The sequence below is a fragment of the Rhinolophus hipposideros genome (assembly GCF_964194185.1).
Source record: "Rhinolophus hipposideros genome assembly, chromosome: 4".
Taxonomy (NCBI): domain Eukaryota; kingdom Metazoa; phylum Chordata; class Mammalia; order Chiroptera; family Rhinolophidae; genus Rhinolophus; species Rhinolophus hipposideros.
Window position 1 is genome coordinate 98736752 of NC_138050.1, and position 20801 is coordinate 98757552.

A 20801-nucleotide genomic window follows, 5' to 3' on the forward strand; every position below is an offset into this window, starting at 1 on the left:
CTCCCTGGAAGCTTACAGATTTTCATTACCTAGAATGGTGACAGGGAAGCAGTACTTGGGAGTGGCACTTCAGGACAACAGTCTAACCTACTTCTTCAAATTCCCCTCTTTACTAATAAATCTATTGTATTTAGACCAGGTACATTTTACAGTTCTATAACATAGCCAAGTATATGAGGAACTCCATTTGGCTCAGCAAAATTCTGAATCCCACAACTAAACAAATATAGCCAATAGATAAACATACTTTAGATATAATGTATCCTTTAAAATACAGGCAAAACTAGTACTAAATTTTTTTTAAAAACCAACTTCTATTATAATAGTGTTATTAAGAAAAAAATTGCTCTTAAGTGACAAAAATGTTTCCTTATTAGAATCATGGAATTTCAATTATACAGTGGTACCTCGGTTTTCGAACGTCTCGGTTGACCCACATTTCGGTTTACAAACACTGTAAACCCAGGTAAATGCTTCAGTTTTTGAACACGCATCGGAAGTCGAACATGTCACACGGCTTCCGCTGAGTGCAAGATCCTGAGGCCTCGCTGTCGGCTGTTTTCCAACATTTCAGAACTCGATCGGTCTTCCGGAATTGATTACGCTCGGAAACCAAGGTACCACTCTAAGACCCTATATATTATTTAGAGATAAAGGAACTAAGACTAATCAGCTATAACTGTTGCCGATTATAAAGCTCATTAGTGGCAGAGACTTGTTGCAGCTAGGATTCTTGTCTCTGGGGTAGGGCTGTGTACCCGACTTATCACCTCAGTAACAACAGCCTCCCTACCTGTTAGGACCGAGAAAATTTAACATAGAGAATGCAGAATTCACTAATTTTTTTCCCTAAGGAGAAAATTTTAGAAATTCATACAAGCAAGAACTTAATTTTGCCTTTTCCTTCAGTGTTCAAGAACAAAAACTATAGCCTGTAGCTCTAGGTAAGCACCACACGTGACAACCCCGACATGCTTGAACAAGCTATAACAACCGGTAGCCGGCAGGGGCTGGTATCACCCTACCACCATTTTCCTTATGACCAGCCCTACACTTCATGTGAAAGGACCGGAAGGAAGGCGCTCAATTCCCATGCTTTTGGAGGCTGAAATGCTGGCTGCTTTGCCTCCCATTCACCCTACCCTCAGCTGTGAAGGCAGAGTAGTTCCTCACTATAACCGTTACTAAATAGATACAAAATATATCCGTATTCATTGACTCTCTCAGCAGCTGCCCCAAACCTCTGAAACCAAAGTAATCATGGGGATGTGAGGCGAGAGATTTTCTAATAACAAGAAAACAACAAAAAACAAAAACCCCTACAAAACCCAAACCAAACCACCAGTGCTATAATTTCATGAATCCTGCTGTGGCAAAAGCAGCAAGAAGTGGATTTGGGCTTTCATTAATAACTCTTCTCATCTTCACAGGTTAGCCTTCAGTACAGTTAAATTTGCAGCATGTTAAACTCAGGTGTCTATTTTTTTATACAGGTATTTGGAAAGCAAGGACCAAAATCTCAGTGCAATTACAAATACTTCCCACAGAAAGAACCGAATGGGAAATCCCTGTGAGAAGTAATTTCTCAGCATTCTCATTAAAAACTTAAGAAAAGCGTAAATAATCCAAGCCTGTTCATAGAAAAATTGTATTTACAACTCCATTCAAAAGCAGTTTTTAAAAGCAAACAATATTACACTGAAGTTAAAAAAATCTATGCTCACTCAAAGTTGCCAAGTCTGATAAATTATTAACAGAATACTGCATTGAAAATAAGGCAATAACCCGAGATATCCCATAACAACTTGTGCACTCCCACAACTGGGTAGAACTCATCTATCTAGTAGTAAGTGATAGTTCAGTTCACTTCAGCATGTCTGAAATCCTTAAGGACAGAGGGATACAACAGGATCTTCATTAGACTCTTAAAACACTTTGAAGGCAAATACCTTCTAAAGCACGAAGAGGTAAAGAGGTACAATCTTTCAGAAAGATCCCCAGTGTTCAAAATTCAAGAATGCAATATTAACACACAATGGGCACTGGCTGACTATACGCAATGCAACGGTAGCAAACTGATTTATTTAGTACTTTTTCCATTCCATGTCATCAGGAGGATTGATTTCAACTTTCCTTTTACCTACATCAGACCAGTTGGTGCTCAAAACTGTACCACCAGACTCCATCTGCAATAAGAAATAGAAATAGGTTAATTCTTGACAAAATCAAAACAATATTTTCCACCATGTTCATTCACATCACTGTCCTATAAAGCACTGCATCTCCCTCTGCTGATCAGCACCGAGGCGTATGTGGCAAAACTACTTTCAGGTGAAACTAAAACTGGCTCCCAAAGAAAATGATGACGTCATCTCTTTTACCCGGGACGGTGAAGACCAGGAAAGTAAACCCGTACTACTTGGACAGAACTTGAAGAGCCCCTTCTTAATGCTCTCTCTGGACCAAATATATGCAAGTATCTGCTGGAGCTTTTTTTAAATCAAGGTGCACACACACAGGTACACAAAGTCGATGTCTCAGTAAAGAACTGGTTATCTATTTACCATCAACTGCACTTACCACCTACCAACAACCTTCGCATATTCATAAATACATTGAAAAGACCTTCAGGACATTTGTTATCTTAATGCAACACAAACCCACTGACTTGGATCACAGCAAAGACTAGTATGAATTACTAAAATCCAAACATTTTTAAACCATCAGCTGTGTTACTGGCAAATGTATAAAGCTACCCACCCTAGTATTACACTGAAACTTCACTATAACCCTGTCCACACTCTATGCCAAGCTCCCTTACATGGACTCCTTTGCATGGGACACTCTTCTCCACCCCAGTGCTTTTTATGTCTTTAGTTATCCTCCAAACACAACATATCATCATCTCTCTGTTGCCTTCTCTGACTCTTTTCAGGACTCTATCCTTGTAGAATTTGTTTTCTGTATAAATATAATTACCACTAATATAACGTGTATCATACTGCACCGTTATAATTTTAAGGGTCTGCCTTCTTATACCTGCTTCACTCCCCTAGCTCCAACTAAAGCTGAGAGATTCTAAAACACAAGGAGTATAGTTTACTAATACTTACAGGGGGTGCCAAAAAAATGTATACAGATTTTAAGGAAAACTATTAAAAGTGTAATACTCAACATATATCGATAACAAAAGATGAATACATACAAGTCCTGTGCGTACATTTTTTTGGCACCCTCTATATATCCTAGATTTAAGCACAGTGGTCGGGCACATAGTAGCTTCAAGTAAAATACTGAATAAAATGGGACAAGTCTATATAATAAACCACTTTTAAGAGGACTGGGGGAAAAAAACAAAAGAGGACTGAAGGTAGCATATTTAGTTGATAATCTGATCATATTCACTAATGACATTTATCCCCTCCTTGTGGACTGCAGTACAATGTAACATTTCCCTCTGATTATTTTGTACATGATGATCTTTTTGTCCCAAATAGACTGGAAGATCACTGATGACAGGGTCTGTTTTGTTTCCTTTGTATTCCCACAAGGACAGAGGCAAGCCCTTCCTACGTTCCAGGTCAATGCTGCTAAACAGATGGCTTGTTTTATGGGTGGACATGGTTCAAGGACAATCAGCAAAGTTTCTGTATCAAAATGAGTGCAAATTCTGCAATCTCGCTTTGAAACTTCACACGCTGCTGTTCTGTCCGGCACACTCGTAAAAGTCAATGCTGACACTGACTTCTCCTGCAGACATGAAGTAAATGGACTTTTTTCCTATTCTTCCCATAAGTACAATGAAAACCTTGGACACTGTGTAGTGTGTGTGTGTAAATATACATAAACATATAACATACATAACATATATATGGATAGCAATATATATACGAGTGTATATGGATAACAACCACAAGAAGACTCTAAAAGGTGAAGAGAAGAGATCAGAGACCTTGAGACCCAAGGAACAACATGTGGTGAGTTCCTTGGATTTTATTTCTGCCTCATATACCCTGGAGTTAGAACTGAAGAAGCTGAAAATGCCCGAGGATGTGAACAAAGAAAAGAAAAAAGGCCCCAATCAAAGCCTGACATCTGTAGCCAAAGGATGAAGAAAAACAGAAACACAGCCTAGGAAGATAGTACTTTTAGAAAACAATCGCTCTAATCCAGCTAAACTCCAAAGAAAACAATGTGGGCCCATCCCCATCCAGGCCAGCAAAGGCTGAGTGGGGAGCCTAGACTTCCACTCATGCTAGGCTATCATGAACCCACCTCCTCTGCTCTGCAGTGTCAGTGGAAACATGTTAGGAGCCGGAACTACTATCCTCTCCCATCAGTAGCAAGGAGATGCTTAACAAAATATCTAACATTTGTGTCATGACGTTCCAGGAAGGAGAGGAGAAAGAAGACAGATCTGAAAAAGCAGTCAATGAAATAATGGCTGAAAATTCCCCAAATTTAGCGAGACATAAACTTATAGATTCAAGAAACTGAGCAAACCCCATTCAGCATAAAACTAAAGAAACCTTTGCCAAGATGAAGAATTTGTTACAGGCATGTCTACCCTAAAAGAATACCTAAAGAAAGTTCTCTGGGGAAAAAAAGAAAAAAACAAAAGATGGAACCTTGGCACATCAGAAAGGAAGAAAGAAGGTAACAATATGGGTAAATACAATAAGAGTTTGCTTTTAAGTTTTCTAAATTATGTTTGATGTTTTAAGGAACATTATAACACTGTATAATATGGTTCTAAATATATGTAGAAAAAACATTTAAGAAAATTATAAATGAGGGAGGATGGTGGGATGTAAATCGAAGTAAGATTTCTACACTTTACTCATACTGGAAAAAAAAAAGACACCAATAAATTATGATAAGCTATGTGTAACAGTATAATATCTAGAGCATCCACTAAAAACGCTATACAAAGAATATATTAAATACTATAGATAAATCAAGATGAAATCCTAAAAACTGTTCATGTATCCATAGGAAGGGAAAACAAAAACAAACAAAACATAGAACAAATAGAAACAAAAAACATAAAATGGTGGACTTATTAAGTACTAACATATCAATAACTGCATTAAATGTAAATGGTCTAAATGCATCAATTAAAAGACAGATTGGCAGAAGAGATTAAAAAAGCATGACCCAAATATATGCTATTAAGAAACTCAATTTAAATGATATAGGCAGATTCAAAGTAAAATGATAGAACAAGATACATTATGCAACTATTAATCAAAAGACAGAACTGGCTATGTTAATATCAAAGAAAATTACCAGAGAATAACATTATATAACAATAAAAAAGTCACACCACCATGAAGACATAGTAATCCTAAATGCATATGTACCAAACAACCAAGATGGAAAACATGAAGCAAAAACTGATAAAACTTAAAGGAGAAACAGACAAATACACAATTGTAGTTGGAGACGCTCTCAACAATTGATAGAATAAGACAGAAAACCAGCAATGATATAGAAAAATTCAACAGCAATAGCAAACAAAAGAAGCTAATTGATATTTATAGAACACTCCACTCAACAACGGCAGAACACACATTATTTTCAAGTGGAAGTATACTTAAGACCAAATCCTAAGCAACAAAACAAGCATCAACAAAATTAAAAGAATATAAATCATATGGCACATATTTTCAAACCACAATGGAAGATAATTAGAAATCAATAATAGAAAGACAACAGGAAAATCTCCAAACCCTTGGAAACTATACACTTCTAAACAATCCATGAGACAAAGACGTCTCAACTGAAACCAAAATACATACTGAACTGAATAAAAATGTAAATATAACACCAAAATTTGTGGGAGACAGCTAAAACCCTGCTGAGAGGGAAATTTATAGCATTAACCCACACAACAGAAAAGAGAAAAAGGGTCAAATCAATAATCTAAGCTCACATGTGAAGAACCTAGAAAAAAAAATAGCAAAATAATCCAAAGCAAGCAGAAGGACGAAAATAATAAAGAACAGAAATGCATGAAATTTAGAGGAAAAAAAGTTTCTAAAGATCAACAAAAAATTGATTCTTTGGGGAAAAAAAACAATAAAATTTATAAACCTTTAGCAAGATTGCCAAAGGAAAGAAAAAAGAGAGAAGACACCAATTACTATTATAGGAATGAAATGGAAAATCACTACAGACCCTGCGGACATCAAAAGGGTAACAAGGGAGGGAATACTATCCACACTAACACCTTACACAAAATGGAACAATTCCTGAAAAACACAAACTACCACAAGTCACTCAATATGAAACAGATAATCTATATATAGTCCTATAAGCTATTAGGATAATTAAATTAATAATTTAAAATCTCCCAAAAAAGAAATGAACAGGCCCAGATGGTTTCACTGGTTTAAAGTATGTTTAAAGAAAAATTAACACTAATTCTACACAATTGCTTCCAAAAAATAGAAAAGGATACAGCACTTCCCAATTCATTTTATGAAGTTAGTATTACCTTGATAGCAAAACCAGACAAAGACAGTACAAAAAAAGAACACTCTAGACCAATATCCCTTATGAATACAGACACAAAAATCCTATTTGAAAATAGAATTGAGCAATATATAAAAAGAATTATGCACTATGACCAAGTGGGATTTATCCAGGGATGCAAAGTTGGTTCAACAGTAGAAATCAATCATATTAATCATATAAAATCACCACTGTAACAAGCTAAAGAAGAAAACTCATATAATTATACTGATCAATGCAGAGAAAGCATTCAAAAAGTCAACAGCTATTCATAATAAAAAAAAAATGTCAAAAATTGGAATAGAGCAGAACTTTAATTTGGTAGAACATCACAAAAACCCTACAACTAACATACTTAATGGTGAAAGATTGAATGGTTTTCCCTTAAGATGGGGATATCCCTTTTTACCACTGTTATTCAACCAAGTGCTGGAAGTCCGAGCCACTGCAATACAGCAAGAACAGGAAATACAGGCACAATATCAGAAAAGAAAAAAATAAAACTGTCCCTATTTGAAGGTGATATGATGCATAAAACAGAAGGAATCTATTCTTCGTAGATCACAAAGAATTTACCAAAAAATTTCCAGGCAGTCGTCAAACTCAAGAATAAGATAAACATTAAGAAAACAACTAACTATTTCTAGGTACTAGCAATAAATACATGGATGCCAAAATTAAATATACAATATCAATTATAATCACTTAACATGTACAGGATTTACAGCCTGAAAATTGTGCAACAATGATCAAAAGAATCAAAGAAGATCTGAATAAATAGGTTGGAAAATTCAACACACTTAAGATGTCAATCCCTCCAAATTGATATGCAGTTCAATGTAATTCCTAACAGGATTTTTTTTTGTACATATAGACAAAATATTCTAAAATTTATATTAACAAAGGGACAGACATGCAGATCAATGGAACAGGGAACCCAGAAATAGATTCACACAAATTTGCTCAACTAAGTTTTGAGAAAGGTACAAAGCAATTCAATGGAAGGCAGGCTTTTAAATAAATGGTACTTGGAGCAACTGAACATACATAGGCTAAAAAAAAAGAAAAGGAAAAAAACCCTCAACCCACATCTCACATTTTATACAAGAATTAACTCAAAATAGATCATAAATTTAACTGTAGTAAATACAACAACAAAATATTTTTAAAAGAAAAACTGTAGGAGAAAATCTTCTAAGACCTAGGACTAGGGAAGAGTTCTTAGGTTTAACACTAAAATCACGATCCATAAAAGAAAAAATTGGTAAGTTAAACTTCATCAAAACTAAATACTTTGGCTCTGCAAAAGATCATTAAGAAAATGAAACGACAAGCTTCAGACTGGGAGAAAGTATCTGCAAACTACATATCTGATAAACACTTGCCAGATTAGTGGTTGCCAGGGGTTAAGGAGCTGTAGGGCTGGGTGGGAAGTGCATTCGACTATGAAACGACAACCAGGGAATTATGAGGCAATCGAATTGTTCTGTATCTTAACTGTCTATATCCTGATTATAATGCTGTCCTATAGTTTTGCAAAATGTTCCCACTGGGAAAACTCTGTAAGGACACAAGGGATCGCTCTCATTTCTTACAACTGCATGTGAACCTACAACTATCTCAGAATAAAAAGTTTAATGAAAACAATTATTTTTAAGTCAACAGTGACTTAAATCATCAGTGACACAATCATGACTAGTTACCACATGGTAACTTAATGGAGAATAGCTAAACCTCAAACACATTTTTCATTAACTAAACATTTATTTTAATTATTAATTTTAACTTCCTGCTATAAATATAAATGCCTTAAAAGAGAATGACATTTCCAGAGCTATTGGTAAAAGTCAAATGATTACATCTTCAAGCAAAATAACCTACGTAGTTCTACAGAGATGACTTTTCATTAAGATCTCAGAACTTGAGGCCTAATTTAGGTGATATTTATGCTGAACTGGCAAAAAGCCTGAATTTTCTTAGTCAACAGAGAAATTATCAAACCAAGAAATAATTAATGTGCACCTTCACTTGCCAAACACTGCTCTGCAAGTTTCCCTTCTGTATATTTCATCTCTGACATTGAGACTATACATGATTCTATATGGTAAACAATGGAAGCTCATTCAGCTACTGTGATAAATTTAACTAAAATAACTCCATTATCACCCACGGTAACCTTGGTATCTCTTAAGCCTTTCAAGATCTAACTTAATGATAAAAAAAAATTTATTTGGAATAAACCACTTGTTTCTTACTTCCTCCACAAGTTTCCGGCTTCCTCAATAATTACTCTAAGTTTAGAGCAAGAAGAAATGTTCAGAAAAAGCATATTCAGAAAGATCTCCCAACTATGCAATTTAGTCTCAAATTACATACTTATTCTTTTAAAATTTCTGAAATTTACTACCACAAAATATTATTTTTAAGTTTATGTTCTTACAAATGATTTGTTCATGGCACGTTTCACTTCATCAGAACCATCTGAATAGATCTGCTGAAATAATTTGTTTAAAGCTGCATCTCCTTCCAACTTCTCATTCTTTTCTTCTTCTTTGATCTCTCCAACCAATTTATCCCAATTTCTTGTATAATGAGATGATGATGGATATAGGTTCTTTACATCTATGGAGTAAAAGGACAGACGTGATTAATAAACATGCAGATTATGCAAAGAACATGTAAGCTCTGTGACCATCAAGTATAAAACAGACACCTCAGCCAATAATACACGATTTTGAATTCCATGTTTGCAGTTAAGTGTCCTTCTGATGTATGCATCAATAATTAAATTTATACTTCTAAAAACTGAATCAGCATAATATAAAATCTGGGACTTTCTTTTGAGTAATGTAACTCAATGAAGTGTAAACTTTTGGTATATTATGCAAAATTAGATTAAAAATGATTCTTCAGGTTAATAATAGGGGAAACTTGGTGAGACGTATAGAAGGACTTTTATATTTACAGAAAAGTTGAGAAGATAGCACAAACAATTCTAAAAAACAGTATTTTTTTAAAAAGATGCTTCATTAAATTTCTCTAATAAAGATTTTAATAAATGCTAAAAAATGTGACTTTTTTCTGAGACACTTATATTATCTTTCAGAGTAGAAATAAACTGAAAATATAAATAATTATCCATGCCATTTGACAGTGAGTTAAGATTCCATTCTCTTCCCACATTAAAAATATTAGATTAGTTCAACAGGAGATAATAAGGAAACCTGAATGTTGACAAATACTCCATGGGATGACCTCGAGTTCAATGCCACATCACGCACACACAGTGACTAACAGTATTTTAGGGCACAATGGAATAAATGGAGGCATATTTTGGCACACAAATAATTAAAGAGAAACTAAGCTACCCAATAGCTGTAAGAGCAGTTAGTCATTGTCCAATGGAAACATAACAAGCCACAAATGTGGGCCACATATATAATTTTAAAATTTCTAGTAGTCACGTTACTAAAAAGAATCAGGTGAAATGCATTTTTAATAATATGCTTTATTTAACCTAGTATATCCAAAATAGTATCATTTCAACATAAAATCAACATACAAATATTAAGATATTCTATATTCTTTTTTTATACTAAATCTTTAAAATCTGGAATGTACTTTACACTTACCGTGTTTCCCTGAAAACAAAGACCTAACCGGAAAATAAGCCCTAGCATGATTTTTAATAAGATATCCCTTGAAAATAAGCCCTAATGTGTCTTTTGCAGCAAAACTTAATATAAGACCTGGTCTTATTTTTGGGGAAACAGGGTAGGGCTTATTTTCAGGGGATGTCTTATTAAAAATCATACTAGGGTTTATGTTCCGGTTAGGTCTTATTTTGGGGGAAACACGGGAGAGCACATTCCACTCCAGAGGAGTCACATTTCAGGTGCTCAATAGGTACACGTTGCTGGTGGCTACTATACTGGACAATGCAGCTCCAGAGCTTTAAAAAGACATGACTTGAAGTTTCCCTATCAATGTACTGTGTTTCCCCGAAAATAAGACCTAGCCAGACCATCAGCTCTAATGCATCTTTTGGAACAAAAATTAATGTAAGACCCGGCATAGTATATTATATTTATTATATTATAATTATTATATTATTATATTATATTATAATTATTATATTATTATATTATATATTACATTATATTATACCCAGTCTTACGGTAAAACAAGACTGGGTCTTATATTAATTATTGCTCCAAAAGACACATTAGAGCTGATGGTCTGGCTAGGTCTTATTTTGTGGGAAACACAGTATTAGGACACATTAATGCTAATCTAAATGTCCATCTTCCACTACTGCCTGTTATCCCCTTCCTCAAAATAGTTGAGAAACTACTACGTGTTCATCCTGTTTTTCCATCTTTTCTCTTCACCTGTAAACCAACTTTCTCTTTCTCTGCCCATCCTCGCCTGAAATAAAACAAAATCACAACAAACCACAGTTTTATTCAGGGCAAGCATACTGTTTCCCTAATCCTATCTACCCTTCCTCCACCGGTAATCTCCTCTCTGCACAAGATCAGTAGAGACCAAAGAAAACCAAAAAATGTGTGCCACAAAAATTAAGAGCCTAGGAAACAGGAGCCTAACCAATCCTAATGCTGATGCCCCAGAAGGATGGGAACACAGATTCGGTTCTCTACCCAGAGAGCTTAAGCAATGTGCCCTATCTGCAGTCTGCAGCTTGCTCTACACAGGAATCTGACAAGCATATTAATTCCTTACAAAAATATAACAGGATGGGAGGAATAGCATCTTGAATATGCAAAGCACTAAGTTTATAAAAAGTTTGTAAAATCTTTTATAAAAAAGTTTGTAAAACTAAAAAAGCTTTATAGTTGATCTCAGAAAAATGTTAATACCTATAGATAAGATTACTAAGAGATGGGTAACCTAACTTTCTTGCTCATTCACTATAATGTCAAATAACTGCAAAGATATTTGTGTCCGCAGAGACTCTCCATCGTTAGAAAATGCAGCACCAAGCAGGATCGGAGCCAGACCCAGACTATAAAGACCTGAGTTTAGTCACAAAGTGATCGGTGATCTTAAGCAAGTTGCTTAACCTTTTTGAGCCAAAACAGGAGACACAGTACTGGGTTGCCTACTACATAGGGCTGTTATTAGAATTAAATGAAATAATACAATTAAAGTGTTTCTTTTAAAAAATGCTTTAAGTTATATATGAACCTCAGCCACAAAATTTCTGGGAGTCAGCCCCAAGAAAAGCACATAACATATTTATTATATTTTTCAAATAAAGTGGGAAGCAGAACTTTAATACCAATTTAAAACATTTCATTCTTAAAAATTATGTGTTAGTGTCAGCTTCGTGGTTTTGCTAATTATGCTATACCGTGTTTCCCCGATCAACTCTAATGCATCTTTTGGAGCAAAAATTAATATAAGACTGTGTCTTATATTACATTAGAAATTAATATAAGAATTATTATAAGAAATTAATTATTATAAGAAGTTAATGTAATAATTAATATAAGACTCGGTCTTATATATTAATTTTTGCTCCAAAAGACGCATTAGAGCTGATGGTCTGGCTAGGTCTTATTTTCGAGGAAACACAGTAGATTAGATATATTATCATGCAAGGAAGCTGGGTGAAGGGTACATGGAAACTCTATTTTTGTAACTTCTATGAGAATCTAAAATTATTTCAAAGTAAAAATAACATAATAAAAATGAACAATCTGTTGACTAACTCGGTGTTTTCTAAAAGGTGCCATAAGGAAATGGGTTTTCGGTTATAGAAGAAAGCAGTGGAAAATCGAAAAGTAGCTGTTACACAATGTTACCACACTTCAATCATCAAAGCTTTAACTCTAATCAAAAAGAAAATTTTCTCCATTCATTAATGAGGCCATTGCTGTAAAATATAGTCTCAGTTTGTAGTTCTAAGAGTGTCCTGTAGATTAATTATTCCATTAGAAAAATACCTAGCTACCTATCACATAAACTTATAACTGACTTCAACATAAAGTAATCTGTCTCTTAAGGCATTAAACAATCAACCCAGTTTTGTGCTCTTCTAGACTTTCCTTAGGCCTTCATTACCTGTTTGCCTCCACCTCTAAACTAGCAATAGTGAAATGGGCCAAGTACTTCACTCTGTGAAGCCCTGAAATTAGAGTTTACAACATCAATAGAATAGAAAGAAATAAATAAGAAGGGAGAGAGAAGTGAAGGAAATAGTACACTAATTCACTTAAAACCCAAAAAGCAGCAATAAGAAAAGCCAACACAAAAAAGCAAACCCCCAAATGATGTCATAAACAGACATGGGGTAAGCAACAAATCCCAACTCTCTTGGGGCGTTTGCTGCCATTCACTTGACTCTTAAGAGTTTAGGAAGTTAGAACCTTCATAAGAAAGGCTACTTTGTATTCATTACAGATCAACATTATTATATTCGGTGTATCTTATCTTGGGAACATAAATAATGAAAGTAGAAAGAATACCCATTACTATTTAATTTCAACTACATAACACAATTTGAATTTAAAGCTCACCAAGGCCAGAAAACAAACCTGCTATGAACTGTTTTGGCTTAGGCACATCTCCTTCCCCCTCAAGCTTTTCCCATCTCACAGCCTCTGGCTTTTTCATTTTAATTTCAATCTGGAGAAAACACCAAATAAAATCCATTATTCACTGTAAAATAGACACAAAAAACGTAATTTTCTTAAATCATGAAAATTTTATAAGAATTAATAGTGTCCTTGAGATAGTTTCCTTAAATTATACAAGGGTAAATTTGAAGAATTTTGAAACATTTGTTTCTACTTAAACGCTACCCATCAAAAACAACACACACATTATAAAGGACAATTAAGCAAAGTCTTGAAATCCTTGTGCTTTTTTCTTCTAAAGCAGTGTTCTCAGGCAGGAGTGACACTGACCCCCACGGGACATCTGACAGTGGCTGGAGACACTGTTGGTCATGATAACTGGGGTGGGGTGAGAAGTGCTACTAACATCGAGTGAGCAGAGACCAGGGGTGCTGCTAAACATCCTACACCACACAGGACAACCCCCTCACAACGACTATGCAGCCCCGAATGGCAACAGGGCCCACTACAGAGAAACCCTGCTTTAAAGGAATGACTACATTTGCATGTGCAATACATAACCTGTTTTAGAGTGAAAATTCATTCCGCTGCATAAAAGTAATACAACTAATTCCAGCATTTTCACAACCATTCATTCAATAATTATTAAACACCCGCTATGAGCAAGGTATAGTCTTCAGGGGTGTGGGGGATTTTTTTAAATATTCAAGACATGTCCTTGACCATGTGGTAATATGAGAGACACGAAGAAAGTTACTCAAGAGGCAAATAAATGCTCTAAAAGCTCAGGAGAGATCACACCTGGATGTGAACAGGAAAGGTTTCAGGGTACCTTGAAGAGCTGTGAGGGGAAGGGGCATCTGCTATGGATGGGGTACTCCAGAAGCAAAGGCAATAATAACCTAAGCCTGGAGCCCCAAGCCTGGGGGAAAGGACACAGTGAATCAGGGAGTACAAGGAGACTAACTTGCCTCAGGGTCAGGATTTATTAGAACTGTGAATAATACAGATGGCAAAAAAAAGTATAAGGTAGACTATGAATGGCTTCTGAATGGTAAACTAAGGTCCCTTATTAGGGCGGACCTAGAGGGTCTTATGCTGACTGAAATATGTCAGACAGAGAAAGACAAATACCATATGATCTCACTTATATGTAGAGTCTAAAGAACAAAACGAGACTGATAGACACAGAGAACAAACAGAGATGGATGCCAGACAGAGGGTTAGGGGGGCGGGTGGTGAAAAAGCGAAGGGATTAAGAAACACAAATTGGTAGTTACAAAATAGTCACGGGGATATAAATAAAGTACAGCATAGGGAATATAGTCAATAATGTTGCAACAACTGTGTACAGTGCCAAGTGGGTATCAGACTGATCCGGGGGTCACTGCATCAATTATATAAATGTGTAACCATAGGCTATACACCTGAAACTAATATAAAATAATACTGAATGTCAACTGTAAGTGAAAAAAATTACTTTTAAAAATTACAATGTTGGTCCCGTCCTAAAAGCATCTTTTACTCTCTAAGGCTGGTCCCGAGTTGACCCTTAACCCTACTAAACACTCACACAGCACTTGTATCTATCTAGCTACCTTTTGCTTTCCTTATTCAAATGTTCTCACCCTCATTTTTAGCATAGCAAAAACAGCATTTATAGTGATGGTAAACAGTAATAATTATTATGCAGTTTAAGAATCAAGTTAGAATTTTATACTCTTTTTTTCTCAGAAAAGATTACTTTTGTAAATAGAAAAAAAAATCAAAACATTTAACAAGAAGCCTATTCATACCTTGGTTCTTTGATTTCTTCAGATCAGATAAATCATTTAAATTAGCAGTTACTGGTAATCTTTCTACCACCGAATTTAGTGAGCAAATCCTTAAAATCTGCATTTAAAAATGCCTTAATAAAACATAACAGAGAAATCTGCTCCAATATTTAAGCAGATGTGAAGCAATGCTGTGGAAGAGTTGTGTGTGGTCTGAGTAATCATTGTTTTTAGGAACACAGAAAGGGAACAAAAAATTATTGCATAATGAAGAGAAAAACATGAAACAAAAGGCACTGGGAAAGGGGCAAATAGTATTTTAAATGTAATATACATGTTTACATTCTACTAAGTAAAAAATATTTTATAAGAATCTCTAGAATCCTCTAAAATGAACTATGGTTAATTTTTATAAAGTAAAATACCACCAATATTTTCTCATACACGGTATTAAGTGATTGCACTCTGGTTATTTTACATTGTCACTGCTGGAATATTTACCTAAAAGGGACAGAAACCTAATAGCTGGCAACAACACAGCAGTAGTTACTGAAGAAAGGCTACTGCTGTTACCCTAAAATTAAAAACTGCACCTTGCTCCTGTAATTATCAACTCATCTGAAACGAAGAGCTGGCAAGCAGTGTGTACGTCAGTACCGTCCCTGGTTCCTCTCCGCCACAGGGCACCCTGTGCTCGCACATGCCGTTCCCACGCTAAGCACTGTCTCCAGTTCCTGTTCACCTGAAGAGCAGCACACACTAGCACTCATACCCACTGAAAGCCGCTGCAACCTGAGTAATTACGCAGCATGAACAAAGGGGCATTTATAAAGCCAAAGGCAAAGCTCTTAGCAACAACCTGTTTCTACAGAGACGTGCTGACCTGAACTGGAAATTATACTTAACTCCATTCACTCAAATAGCTGCACATCATAAACCACATAAAGCAGCTGTTTGAAAAGGGGAACGGCGAGGGGCACTAATTTTCTGCGAATTCCTTTTTACACCTACATCGCTTTTAATGCTTAGTCATGCTTTAAAAAAATGAAGTTTTAAGTCTTCTGGTAGATACTTCTAGAATTACCGTTTAATTTCGGACATCTTATGGTGACCTTAATAAGCCATTCTATTTTCATTTAAGTCAAACATAATTTCAGAGTTGACTGAAAATTCCGGTCTTTTTCTTGCGTGTTGCTCTCGTTTGCACAGGGAAGGCTCGCAATGCACCATGACAGCCTGAAGGAGTACTCACAGCTTACTGGGAAGAACCCCTAGCCTGAGCCTGCTGGACGGTGCTGGATTGCCGTTTTCGGGGTGTTGTACACTACCATCCACCTCTAAAATCTTCTTTGCATAGCAAAGTTTACATTTTTCCAATGAAAGAACTTCAGATTTAAAGAGAAGCCACCTGTCCCCTGCGAAGGGTCATGGTGTCCGGACACCACCTTCCTGAGAAGTGCTAAGTCAGCCCCACTTACTGCTACAGACTGATGGTGAAGGGATCCTTCCCGGACACTAGAGCTCACTGGTAACATTATTTTTTTCTGGTCAACTTTTGAGAAACATCTGTTTCAAGTCTGTGGTCACTAAATAATTGTCCCCCTGATCCTTAGAACGTAACTTTCCCAACAGTCTCTTACTCAGCTCTTTGCACATTTAATTGTTATATCGAACCCTTCTGTCGGATAACAGGATAGCTCCATTTTCCTGAGGCCAGACTGCACACCTACTGTGTTTCCCCGAAAATAAACCTGGCCAGACCCTCAGGTCTAACGTGCCTTTTGGAGCAAAAATTATTATAACCCGGTATATTATATTATACTATGTTATGTAAGAGCCAGTCTTATGTTAAAATAAGACCGGGTCTTATATTAATTTTTGCTCCAAAAGTCGCATTACAGTTGATGGTCCGGCTAGGTCTTATTTTCGGGGAAACACGGTAGCTTCTTTACTTTTACACTCAAATCATTTTATAAATAATTTTTGAAAATGCAAGAGATGGTAACAAACGAAGAGGAAGTGAAAAATCTTCCCCAAAGTTCTGAAAGCTCAGTTCTAGCATTTACTGAGTGCCTGCTCTGAGCCAGGCACTGTGCTGGTACATAAGGTCACAGCCTCTATTCTTGAAAAAAAATCAATCAGAAGAGACATTTCCCATGAACAAGAATTTCCAACGTATATCATCTGTAGTGACAGACCACTGGGAAATAGCTAGTTGTCTGAAAGGAAGGACGTTAATATTTCACTAAGACTGAGTACTTTCTCAGCTCCTTTATATTTTTCCAAATTTTCTATGGTAGGCATTTATTGCTTTTAGAACCTGAACAAAAAATCTAAATAATCAGGATAAAATAACAATAGCAGTAATATTTATTGAGTACTTATTACATACCAGTGTACAAAGCAATTCACACACATCAGCTCACTCAATAGAACCACCCTATAAAAGATTACCACCCAAAGTTTTGAGATGAGGGAGCCAAGAGATAGAATAACTTGCTGAAAGTCTTTTACTGCTTGAAGTTTTTTACTCATTTCCTTAGAAATAAGCAATAGTTGAGAACAAAACAAAAAATCCCCACAATTGTTGTGTATTTATATAAAGAGTCGCAAATAGGTACCACTTATTGGATATATGACCCTGAGCAAGTACCTAATCTCACTGAGTCTCAGTTTCTCAAAAAATGGGGTTAATAGGGTTCATCTCATTTAGGGTTCTTATGAGGATTAAATGAAAATATGTATGAAAAGAATGTAACACTGTGTCTGGTAAATAATTGAATGCTACATCAATTTCTTTATCACCATAAGCAGCTAAAAATTCTGGGCAAGTTATTTAACATCTCTGGGTTTAGTTTCCATACCTGTAAATAGGCGATGAACATACTTCCGCTATGCAATAATTGTGAGGATTACATAAGGTAATCCTACATAGCAGTCAAAACAGTTACCTATTATAATTCTCTACAGGTCAAACAATATGGGACTGGCTAAATAAGCTACAGTAAATGCATACAATGAAATACTTTGCTGTAGAATATTGAAGAGCATGAAAAAAATATCCATAATGTGGGCCGGCCCGGTGGCGCAGGCGGTTAGAGCTCCATGCTCCTAACTCCGAAGGCTGCTGGTTCGATTCCCACATGGGCCAGTGGGCTCTCAACAAAAAAAAAAAAAAAATCCATAATGTATGATAGCTAAGTTTAAAAAGACAGGCATAGATAGTAAGTACAGCAAAATCCTTTTCTTTTGAAAATAAATATACAATAGGACAGGTGGCAGTACATTCCAAGATTTGTAACTTGTAAACATCAGCAACTAACCAGTTATTTAGAAAACAACTCACTATTACCACCATCACTGTATCTCACAAAGACAAAAACAACAATCCCAAAACCCCCACCTCTGTGCATTTAAAAAAGCAGTACTATCCCCAGACACCCCTACTCCATTTCATCATCACTGGGATTCTTCTATGTATATTAAGAAAAGGAATTCACTCTAAAACTTCTCAAATTTTGGTGGGTTAAGAAGGGAGAAGGGAGCTATTTGTCTCTAATTAAAGACACACATTCTTATTTCCCACAGTTCCAGTTAAAAGCCTCCATATTTTACATTGATATAATATAGAAAAATTACTTTGATTAAAATAGGAATACGAGAACATTTCCACAAGGACAAATTTACTCCAAAGATTTTGAAAATTCAAATTTTTCACTTACAGAGAATAAATATTAATCTTTAAAATGAGTATTTCACAGCATAGCTGTCACTGATGTTATAATCTTATGATTGTAACCAGAGAATATGTAACCAGAGAATATGACGTGAAATAAACAAGATGGAACAAAAGAAACATTACAGTTTCAGTTTCTTCATAAAGAAAATGGATTAATAGGCATAATAGAAAGCTGTATTCAGTAAAAGGTAGAACTAACTCTTAAAGATACTGAAAAAAAATGAATTCTGACAGGGAAAAAACATTCAATATTAAATTGTAAAATATTTAGTTAAGAAATGTTATTTCATTAATTTAAGGGTCCTGTCTCTTATTTTCATTGCAAATTATATTTCACTTGAATTAATAACACTTAATTGATGGTTATACATGAATATGCAACATTCATTCAACCTTGACAGTGGAAAAGAAAAAGACAATTCTCAAAAGCAAAAAAAAAAAAACCCCTTTAAACTGCAGATTTTACAGAATCTCTAATTTTAAGCAAATTCTTCTGAGCAAAATGCATCCTTTTCTCAATTCACATAAAGGATTCAAGACATCTGAATACATATGAAAAAGCAAATTACTTCACTATTTTTCCCTCTCAGTGTCATCACTAAATATTCTTCAGTAACCCAGAGAAAGATTTTATTTTCAATATTTCAACACTGTCTCCCTCTGCTGTATGAAAAAGGATTCAAAACTTTCATCATTTACTCTAAGATATAATTAAGTACAACAGCCCCTTGAATAACATCGTTCATTCAACATCATTTTGTTACTTTGATAGACACCACAGGAACTTAATTCGTTTATTGTATCAATCAACTATGGTAAAATTGGTTTCATCAGATGTTGCTTCACCTAATGTTGCAGGACTTATCGAGGATGTTAAGTGAGGACTTACTGTATAATTCTTCAATTTGCTTCCCATACATGCGGCTTAGAAGTTGGTAGTTTATCAGAGTAATATAAAGTACTCTGGATTATGACAAGAAAAATAATCATCCTTCGGAATACATCATTACAATCTTAATTCTTTAGCTCATAACTTAGAAAAACCTAAGCAAAGAAGCGCTAGCTTTACAGAAATAAAAGCATTCCTCCTGGCCAATACTGAACAATTTGGTAACTGTGAACTTGGGTAGAGCACTTGGTTTTTCTATTTTCTACAATGCCTCTGGCTGCTACCATGAAACTCAGATTGTTTTCTTCTTTGTCTCATTGTGTCATCTATAAAGGGATACCAATATCTAAATTATCTGCAAAACTAAAACAATACAATAAATGGAGGGTATCATCTAATGGCAAGGGCACATAGTCACAGTGCATGAACCTCAGTTTCTTTTCACCTGTAAAACTAAGAATGAAAACACTCTGTCAACTTCATAGTGCTAACATCAGAATCCAATTTAAATCCATTCACTGAACAATTACTAAGCACCCACAACGTACAGGGCTAGGGGTACAAAATTGAGCAAATGAAACATACTTACACTAAAGAAAATATTCAATGTTTGTAAATTTAACTGGGCATCCTGTACTTTACCTGGTAACCTTACCTGGAGCACATACAAAGACACAAATATAACATGCTTCTTATCCTCAAAAGACTTACAAAGTGCAAGGGAAGTAAAATGGATTTACAGACAAACTAGTATACAAGAAAAGTAGTTATGGAGCATTTAAAGACAGGAAAAGGGGCAAAAAAGGGCAAACTGAGGACACAGTGGGGGGGGCTGAGTAATGCTTAGAATCAACAAGCAATCAAGATGTGAAGGACAATAAAGAATAAGACAGTGCTTAGTTACAGCTTGATTCTAGCCACATAGCCCTGTGTATTTACCACACACACTATTCTTTTTTTCCAATTTATTTTTCAGTTACAGTTGACATACAATATTATATTAGTTTCAGGTGTGCAACACAGTGATTAGATATTTATATAACTTACAAAGTGATCACCCCATAAATCTAGTATCCATCAGACACCATACATCGTTATTTCATTATTATTGACTATATTTTCCTGTGCTATACTTCACATTCCCGTAACTATTTTTACAACTAGCAATTTGCACTTCTTAATCCCTTTTACCTTTCTCACCCATCCCCCAATCCCCCTGCCACCTGGCCACCATCAGTTTGTTCTCTGTATCTACCACACCTACTATTGTTCCAGAATTA

General features: G+C 35.4%; 1 protein-coding gene across 2 annotated transcripts in view; it reads right to left on the reverse strand.

The window, feature by feature from the left end:
* Window positions 1–308: 308 nt before the first annotated feature.
* The window catches only part of SUGT1 (SGT1 homolog, MIS12 kinetochore complex assembly cochaperone), a 38551-nt gene continuing 18058 nt past the window's right edge, over window positions 309–20801 (reverse strand). For both annotated transcript variants that reach the window (XM_081046834.1, XM_081046835.1), the window contains 3 exons: window positions 13077–13167; window positions 8957–9138; window positions 309–2186 (listed from right to left, as the gene is read on the reverse strand). In XM_081046834.1, the coding sequence (XP_080902960.1) occupies window positions 2085–2186; window positions 8957–9138; window positions 13077–13167 (375 nt within the window). In that variant the 3' untranslated portion in view covers window positions 309–2084. The remainder of the gene's footprint in view (window positions 2187–8956; window positions 9139–13076; window positions 13168–20801) is intronic.